Source organism: Dermacentor variabilis, chromosome 9 (assembly GCF_050947875.1).
Source record: "Dermacentor variabilis isolate Ectoservices chromosome 9, ASM5094787v1, whole genome shotgun sequence".
NCBI lineage: Eukaryota > Metazoa > Arthropoda > Arachnida > Ixodida > Ixodidae > Dermacentor > Dermacentor variabilis.
In genome coordinates, this window is record NC_134576.1 from 146,194,071 (window position 1) to 146,203,527 (window position 9,457).

General features: G+C 42.6%; 1 protein-coding gene and 1 long non-coding RNA gene across 2 annotated transcripts; one reads left to right on the plus strand and one right to left on the minus strand.

The window, feature by feature from the left end:
* The first annotated feature begins 523 nt into the window (after positions 1–523).
* Positions 524–7,473, plus strand: sqh (Myosin regulatory light chain sqh). Its single transcript, XM_075669864.1, has 4 exons — positions 524–663; positions 765–955; positions 1,029–1,258; positions 7,297–7,473. The coding sequence occupies exons 2-4, from the start codon at positions 769–771 to the stop codon at positions 7,402–7,404; spliced, it is 525 nt and encodes a 174-aa protein (XP_075525979.1). The 5' UTR covers positions 524–663; positions 765–768; the 3' UTR covers positions 7,405–7,473.
* A 471-nt stretch (positions 7,474–7,944) lies between these two features.
* LOC142558229 (uncharacterized) lies at positions 7,945–8,952 on the minus strand. Its single transcript, XR_012822985.1, has 3 exons — positions 8,693–8,952; positions 8,326–8,391; positions 7,945–8,048 (listed from the first exon to the last, which is right to left on the minus strand). It is a non-coding gene; the product is annotated as an uncharacterized LOC142558229 (long non-coding RNA).
* Positions 8,953–9,457: the final 505 nt, after the last annotated feature.

Here is a 9,457-nt window from a genome sequence, read left to right on the forward strand (position 1 = left end):
ATAAGCAAAGACTGCGGAACCATAGGCGAAACGCCGAAGTATGACACAGCGTCGGACATTGTGCCGGACGAGCAGCTGCAGACAAAACTAAAAGCGAAACCAACTGGAGTTTTGCAGTTGGGAGAAAGAATGCATGACGTCACTTGTTAGGCCAATCGGTCATTTTCAGACGCTATCTGTAAATGTTTAGTGTAACTACTACGCCAGTTGACGCGTTGCACAAGCTTAAGCCACAAAGGCATTGCGGTACGTATGTCGAAACTGGTTTTTGAAAAAAACAAGTCATATATTTAGCAATATAAATTACAAACATGAGCAAAATGCTGTTAAATTAGATTGTTTAGATTAGAACGTAACGCTATAGGTGAGAGACAGTGGCATTTAATAGTTCACTTTGTAATTTTTCTTAGCATAGGCGGCGCGCAAGCTTTCTTGTGCGCTTTTTTTGGCTTGATTTACGTCTCTGCGTGGAAGCTTCAGTTTATTGGCGTGAGCCACTATACATTTAAAAAGCCATAGCGCAGTAACGTCGTAACGTTTCCACTTCCTGCGGACGAAGTGAGTGACTTCATCCTGGGATTTAGGGTAAGTGCAGGGCGTTGTCGGCTCTGTGCGGCTGTCAGAACTTCGTCTGAACTTGCATCGTTGCCTTCGGCTTGCCAGGTAAGCGTTTGAGTGATACCATATTTTATGGCGGTTGCCACGGCCCGCTGTTTGCCGCTAGAGTTGAACGAACGACATTCTGAGGCGATACTGTCTCGCAGAACCATGTCGAGTCGCAAGACCAAAGGCAGGGGCCCCACGAAGAAGCGGGCTCAGCGAGCCACGTCGAATGTGTTCGCGATGTTCGATCAAGCTCAAATCCAGGAGTTCAAAGAAGCGTTTAACATGATCGACCAGAACAGAGACGGCTTCATCGACAAGGAGGATCTGCACGACATGTTGGCCTCGCTGGGTGAGTGTCGCATTGACTAGTGCCAGGGAGGGTTTGGCTGCTTCTTTATATAATTTGGCTGCTCGCTTCACAGGCAAGGACCCAGCGGATCCGTACTTGGACAGCATGATGAATGAGGCTCCGGGACCAATTAATTTCACAATGTTCCTGACCCTCTTCGGGGAGCGGCTGCAGGGCACGGACCCCGAGGACGTGATCAAGAATGCTTTCGCTTGCTTCGACGAAGAGAATGTCGGCCGCATACACGAGGAACGGCTTCGCGAGCTCCTGACGAGCATGGGAGACCGTTTCACTGACGAGGATGTGAGTGCACGACGTCGTTCTTTACCCGTGCCTGACGGAGTTCTACCAGCCGACTTTAGGATTCGTTTGCGAGCCCCCACCTTTGTGATCCCGCGGAGCATAGTTCACAACGGTTACGCAGGAAGTACGCCACACCCGCGCGTTCCTCTTTGCCGAAGCAACACTGTTGATCACTCAAAGCACCTCGACAGCTTTTTTGTAAAGAACCATTTTAGGTGTTTGTGCTAAATATGCACACACATAATTGAGTTATTCATGTGACATGTGAAGATTGTAGTGCCTTTGTTTGCCCTTAGTTTTGTATGCATTTCAAGTAGTTGTAAAAGTTTCGTTTCGAGGGATAAACGGACGGTGCGTGATTTGTCATGCACATGCAAGCATTTGAGGGGCGAAACGTGAAATGTTTATAGCTAGGTCATGGCTAAATGTAGTTTCAATGCAGCATGTGCCCAGACTGCTGTCTTTACATGCCTTTTACCGCGTGCTCAACACACCAGTCATGCTTTAAATAATGGGTGTATTCTTTTATGCTGAGCTCCCATTTAGTGGCGAAGAAGTTTCTACAACTTATAATTTAAATACTCTATTCTTAATGTAAAATAGGTTACAATATATTGTTTACATTATGGTCCAGTATTGGAAAAACTGTGCAGGGTCAATGTATGCCAATGCAGTAGGTAAAAAACCAAGCATCAGCGCTCATTGCTGATGTAATGTGGCACGGCAGCTGTGTTCTATAACAATCTTTTTTATTGTTCCTTCGGTATTTCTTCATTGTTGACTTGAAAGCTGCATCGACGCTATAATTGGTATCGGCCACTTGGCACTACAGACGTGAAGAGATGCATAGAGGAAGACGAAAAAGATTTGTTCATCAGAAACAAGGGCACTACTAGTGAACATGAATGAAGGGCGTCCATGATATTCTATATCTCAGAAAAGTATGGTGCCTAATACTAACTTATTTTTTTTCAGCTCAACTGATGTAAAAAAAGCCTGTTTCATTTTAGTCAGAATGAAACCATGAAGCACTAACAATCACCTGTGCCTTTATGTGTTCTAGATTACTTAAAGGGGTTAAAGGTGAAAAAACACAGTCCCCAGATAGCATACGCTGCTACGAACATCTCAGCCAAATTTTCCAGTTGTGCACGATGCATGGAGCTCGCAATGAGAGCATGAAGCCACTTCTGAAACGCTTTCTTTTCAACAGAAGCCAGCTTCTCACTCTTTTCTAGATACATTACTTCGTAATATAATAGATTTTCATATGCGGCTGCTATCGATGAATAGCTAACATCAATCAAGAAGGGTGTTTGGATCAGTGCGCTTCTTCCTACTCTTGCTGTGTATATTTATTGACATAGTTTAATAAACAGGCTGAAGTGAGCGAAAATCTGCTTTCGAATTTATATAATAATTATCTACTTCCAGAAGAAGCTGACTATTGTTTGCTGATGCTTGGCTGCCCGCATAGGGATTATAATTTGGCCACCGTGCTTTTAGGTGTCGTAGCAGTCGGGTCTTGCTAATTTCGATGAATTTTGAACACTAGGCTGGAACCACTCGAAACTTAGTCAGACCACACGCACGCATGCCAGCACATGCCCACTCCTGACTGCTCCTGTTTAGATGCCTTGGCAGACTTCACTTCGTATTGAGCTATTGATAGCGCTTCAAAGCGCAAGTTGGATGTGGCTACTATCTATTGGTCAAGCTGGTGCAGGACAAAGCCGGTCTGCACCATGTAAAATGGCCAGACTGGAGCATATGAGCGTGAGCACGCACTCAAGCCTTGTGCACAAAGCAAGCGCTGCACATACGCACTACAGTAGCATGCAGCTGCGGTCTGCTATGTAGTGTAGATATTGCGACCACGGTGGGGTGCTGTGACAAGTCCACTGGCTGAGAGAACTGCGGCTTGCTGAGGACGACCACATTTGGCACGTTGTAGGCACCAAATCCAGACGCAGTGGCATCTACATGAACGTCCAAAATCAAATTTGAAATGCTCGACACAGCGACATTCAGTAGGCGGAGGGTTGTGGGCACATCCTGCTCTGCCATTGCCTTCGCAGTGCAAGTGATTGAAGAAGAAACAGAAGCACTGCGATGGGGATGTTTCATTTCCAATAACTTCGCTTCTGCTGAACACATTGAAGCACTTCTTGCGGCAAAGTATTTATGAAATAGCCTAAATTAACTTCAAATGCATTTTTCAACTTTGACAAAACGTGGTTCAGGGCCCCTTTAAATATAGGACCTTGAAGGAGTGCTGACATGTTTTTAAAATATCTCTAAAACACCCTTCTCACATATGAAGGCTTATTCACACAATGAAGGCAATTTCAATTTCGATTTGGGGATTGCAATCACATGAAGATATATCACCCATTCCCGTGGGACTCCCTCGGTCGGCACTTCACGATACTGCAGAAAGCCAAATCACCCTTGGAAATTTGGGCTCCATCGCGTTTGCTCTGTCTCCATTGCCCATGTGAAGGTTGCTCCAGCCTCACTTTCACTCTGTCACTCTGTTGTGTGAATGCCAGCTGTGAAGTAATCTAATGCATTCCACATGTCACATGACTGATTTGTCTGCGATCATCTCCATAGTGTGAATTGAATCCAGTTTAAGGGGATGACACTTGCCTGTATGAAGGTTAGGAAACACTTAGTGTATGGTATCAAATTAAATTTTGATATTAACACCCATCTTGAAATGCCGCCTGGGTGTCATTGATGTTATTGTGACATGCAGAATTTGCTGGCGTCTAGCAATAAAGCTAGGCATGATTACAATGTTGCCCATTAAATACAGACAGGGGTCCTGCACTTGCATGTGTCGACCATAGCAGTTTCAGGAACAAAGCAAGCCAATGTATCACGACACATCCACCTCTTGCGTACCGTTGGTTGATTGAAACAAGCATTAGTAAATACTTTAGAGGTCTCTGATGCTTGCCATTATTTTTTTTATGGTTTGGACCTTCATCTAGACACAATAAAATTACATGAAAATGCCATGTCCGTAGGTACTCCTTTAAGGAACCAGAAGCATCCATTGCATTCGTTTTGTATACTTAAAAGAATGTGCAAGATGGACAGGCACTATTTTAGAAATGCACAAACCTTTCTTGCCTTATAAAAGTATCTTTGTTGCATGAACAAAAACATGTTAATTGCACTTAAAGCAGGAAATTCTCATCAGTTGCTTCACCGAGGTGAAATTTACAGTCTTCTTGTGAAAAGCTTTAATGCAATCCTAATGTGACATGTCTCTATATCTACACATTTTTTCAATGTATGTTTATTGACTTGCAAGGCAAACCATCCTGCATCTTATGGCAGCATTTAAAGCCTTTAAATGAGAAGTGCAATTAGTGCGCTTGAATGGTTGCAGCCATGCAAGTTTCTTATGGTGACTTTGGGTGGTCGTTTCAGAGTGCTCCAGAGGTAGTCATCTTGGTCGAGTGGCTGTGAAGTGGCACTCTGGCTAAATTTGGTTGGTTCTTTCACATCGCTGTACTCAGAACGCAGAAATGCTCCCACTGACGATGGAGCGATTGCGAGATTTGGCCGGTTTGCGCGAGCACTATGCAGGCTTCCATCACCGTGCTTTTGCCAGTGTCGGCTTGGCCGTTTATATGGTTTTGTAATTGTGCTGTTATACTTTGTATGCCTCAGGTCACTGTTGGCGACGTGGCAATGTTTGTTAGCAGTGCCTTCAGTCCTACTTTTGAGTCGAGAGGCAAGCAGCGACAATATCTTATTGTGGCATTAAAAACTTCCTGTGTTGGCGTAGACCTGTCTTGCAACCAACAGCAGCTGTAGCGGTTGCTTTTGTAGCCCACCATTTTTTGTCTGGCTTATGCCCTTACTTGCTGTGATGCGATAAATGTTGCGTGATGCGGCAGCATTAGTTGGGCATCGATGAAAGTTGCCTTGGCCTTCACTTCCTTCCCTCTCATTGTTCCAAAAAGTGGCCTGGCATTTGGATGATTCATGCTTTTTCTGACTTGGATCTGGCATGTATTGCAACCCAATACCAAGAACTGGATTGACCACCTGAATTCACCATTAGTGTGTGGTCAGCCTTGTTAGTAACTTATGTAAAAGCGTTGTTCTAAGTGAGAGATGCCAGCATGGTGAGAAGTTTTACTTGGACAACTGCACATGATGTCTCTCTTGGTTAAGTGTCTCTCTCCTATTTAGAAACTCAGAACTAGTATGTAATAAGAAGGGAAGCAGAAGAGGCTCAATTTTTGTTAATCACAACCGTATAATGCCAACACGTGTAATGTGAACATTGTGGGTTCGGTCCGCATCAGCGACAAGTTATATTTTCACTCACTTTCATTTCCCTTTTCTTTACAATTTTCTACATTTCATTTTAAACCACAGCTAATTACCCCTAGGCTTTGCTTGGCTTCGTTGCCTGTTGGCTTTATATGGTCATAGCTAGTATGTTGTCACCTTGCAACAACTGGGTAGGTGTTCACCGGGTATACATAGCAAGTACAACTTAAAAAAAAAATGCAAAAAACAGGAAACAATGTTGTTTAATTAGGTGTTAATATGTGGGATGTTTCTGGGTAACTGTAACTAAAGATACATTAATTCCCAAGGTTGCTAAGACTTGTGAGCAATTTCACTTTTGTCGGTAAAGGAGTTTGTGTTCAGCTTTTAGGTAATGGCATTGTTCTTAGTCGTGTGTGGCATATTATCAATGGGAAAGCATTAAATGGCTCACGAGGTGGAAAATCTGGCATAGTTGTTGGCATTGGTGTGACCACATGATGATATAAAAAAGGCTACAAACCCTCAACCTTTGGTGGGAGTTGAATCCATGACCTTTAATCTTAAGGCACTCGAACCCTTGACCTCTACTGGGAGTCAAAACCCACGAGTTTTGGTGTTAAGTCACAGTCAATTAATATAGAGTTAACTAAAGCACTTGAACCTACGACCATTGGTGGAAGTCGCACCCACGAGTTAATAAAGACAAAGTTAATTAAGAGGAAGCTTTGGCTCGGGTGTTCCTATCTAAATACATGTAAAAGGAGAATTCGTATTTCTCGGCAACCACTGCACCAAATTGGCAAGGTTTGTTGCATTTAAAAGAAAAACTTAAAGCATAGTGACTGTTGGTTTCGGATTTTTTATTTAGGTTGTCATTTTTTTATTAAAAATTGGCAAAAATCTAAAATTTTAATAAAACAACACCATCAAGTTGGACAAATAAAGTTTATTCCTATCCTATCCTATCAAGTTTACAACTCTGTAACACAGCAATGAAAACTCATAACACAATTATGTGCATTGAATCTAATAGTACATCTAAAACGGACAAAATTGATATGTTACACATGAATCTAAAAAAAACTTGAGTAATATGTAAGTATAGCTTTTGCAGAATACTTGTACACAACATAACAAATTCACCTAAGATATAAATTGACATAGCAAGTTTGTCTGCTTTGAATGATCTAATGGACACCGTTTACAGAACAGCGATACCTGTTTTTGATGCAGAGCTATTAATGTGTAAACTTTGTGCTTCTATTTTTGTCGAACTTTTGAATATTCCAAAATTCTTTTTACAAAGTTCAGGCCCTAAATCGAAATTCTGCTTCCAACAGTCACTAGAGTTCACCCTTATCTCTCAAACTCAACAAATTTAATTAAAATCGGTCCAGGGGTTACCTCAGAAAAGCGTTTTCGCGTTTTACATGTATTTGAATAGGCCGTGTCGGAGTTAGGCCCGAGCTAAAGCTTCCTCTTAAGACACAGTTAATCAAGGTATAGTTAATTAAGCACTCAAACCCACAATTTGGTGAGAGTCAAACCCACAACATTTGCTGTTAATTAAGGCAGAGTTAAGATGACTGAAAGAGCATAGGCATCGTGCTGTGGTCACAACGCTTTCACATTCATTCACGTAGGAGTAACTAAGTGCACCTTGAATATTTTTTTTTTTGTTTTACATCTATGTTTATACCAGATAATTTGAGTAAGGCGCATCTTTTCTGTTGCAGGTTGACGAAATGTTCCGTGAAGCACCTATAGACAAGAACGGAATGTTCAATTATTTGGAATTCACACGCATCTTGAAACATGGTGCCAAAGAGAATGATGATCAGTGAATGCATATTTCATATTTTTGTATCTTTTTATATTGAATAAAGAAAGCGCTCCTTATTGTTCCTTTTTCACAGGGTTGCTGCTTGAATGTGTTGCTGTCTATTAATTTTTCACTTGAGGCACTCGTCAAGGAGTGGGAGGGCTAGGCCATATTGAGTTACTTGCAGCATTGCTCCGGAAATTTTGAACATGGATTCCCAAAATGCAACAAGTTCATCGAAAAGCTTAGCTTTGCACTATTCGGTTCTGTATTATGGAAGGGTGATGGTTTGGACTAGTTAGTTTTCCATGAGACTGTTTGATGCTGTGCAAAGCGGGACAGGGAACACAGGAATAAATGAGGACAAGCACTATTCCCCGTTTATTCCTGTGTTCCCTGTCCCGCTTCGTGCTGCACCAAAATGTCTCGTGTATTATGGAGCCCAGCATGTAAAACTTAAAGTATAAGGGTCAGTAGCCAAGTGCTGACTGCTAACACACTTTGCACGTGTCTTATGTGCGGACATAACACAGGAGAGCAAACTGAATGCTAAAGGACTAGATCACAGGAAAAATGAGAGCAATAAAGAACTGGAAGGATGGTGACTTACCCAGTCAATGCCATCGTCTGTACGTTTGAGGTAATCAAGCTCCCTTTGTGTTGGATCTGCAAGCACATGTAAGCTCTTCCACTTTGCTAGCTGTATTTATAAAAATGTGATTTCTCATACAACAAAGAAGTGCTGACACGGATCCACTAGCCTCAAGATTATGTTGTCTGTTCATTGGCTCTAAAATGCATTCAACTCTGCATTTTGCTTTCATCGAATTCTTTATCAATTTTCCCAGTCTTGTGTTTAGCTTTCAATTTGTTCTGGGTTATGTTGCCAGGCAAAGCATAAAGTGTCTGATTGTAAACAAAATTTAGAAGTTTGAGTGCTTACCTTTGTCTTCTATGCTTTAGACGCTGGGTACCACAATAACATTCACACCATACCATTACACGAGAACTGGGAACACATGAAAGGGAACAACATGAGTGCATGCTACCCGTGTCGTCTGTTCACGTGAATTGATTAGCTTGAAAATCGTGAAAGAATGCTCAGCAGCACGCATTTGGAAGCAGCATTTCGCAAATGCAGTAAAGGCAGAGAATTCGACAGTTCTAAAATGGTATCGCTCGGAAGGGGAATGCCGAAGGACCGTGCTAAATTCCATCGTGACGCTGCAGGCTAATGTTGGCCTGTTCTGTCACTCCTAACTCGCCCAGGAAGTCTGTCTTTCATTGACTTCAACTAGAGGTTGACTCACCTTCAACTTTTGTTTTCTTTTGTGACCTCACCATTATTTAATATTTGTGTTTTTGCTGTGAGTTTGCCATAGGGGTGAGTGTCCAGTTCCAGAATGTTTCCACACGATAGAGCGTGTGCCTTTCTCTGATGTTGGCAAGGGAGTCCTGCTCCTCATGTTTTCCTTTCTGACAATGCTTATGTATTCAAAACAAATAATAATAAGGGAGCCCGCATCTACGGACACTGTTGATTCTCTCCTGGGATGCGCAAGGAGATTAAACTTTTGATCCCTCAATGTACCCCTCAAGACTGCAAAATGGCCCGGCAGCAACAAATGGTCCATGGCCTCCGAGATGCGGCAGCGCACAAAGTGTAATAGAAGTCCAGCAGAAATTTTCGCTGCCACCTCCATGCAGTGAAACTCTATGCATGCAGTACGAGGTTCATCTTCGCGAACGTGAGCTGCTTGTGCCCTCTGAAATTACAGCGTTGCCATTGTGGTCTCGGAGGCTGCAAATAGTCGGAAGCGTTTTACATAAAAGTCACAACGTGGCAGCACCGATTCGCCCAGAGGCAGGGCGGCCGAGTTTCGCTTCGAGGTTCGTGGCAATGTCCGTGCATGGCCGTAACGATAGGCTAATAAATCGTGACGTTTAACCACCGCGGTTTTCTGACTCCGTACCCGGCACGGCGTTCAGTAAACGTGATAAGAAGGTATATGGGTTGGCGCAAAATGAGACGCAGTTGATTTTTTTTTTTTTTTTTTTTTTTTTTGCAATATCTA

Excerpts from the sequence above, each read along its gene's own strand:
- sqh (XM_075669864.1), top strand. The coding sequence starts at position 769 with ATGTCGAGTCGCAAGACCAAAGGCAGGGGCCCCACGAAGAAGCGGGCT. Across the intron at positions 956-1,028 it reads CGACATGTTGGCCTCGCTGG|GCAAGGACCCAGCGGATCCG; the intron begins GTGAGTGTCGCA and ends CTCGCTTCACAG. Across the intron at positions 1,259-7,296 it reads ACCGTTTCACTGACGAGGAT|GTTGACGAAATGTTCCGTGA; the intron begins GTGAGTGCACGA and ends TTTCTGTTGCAG.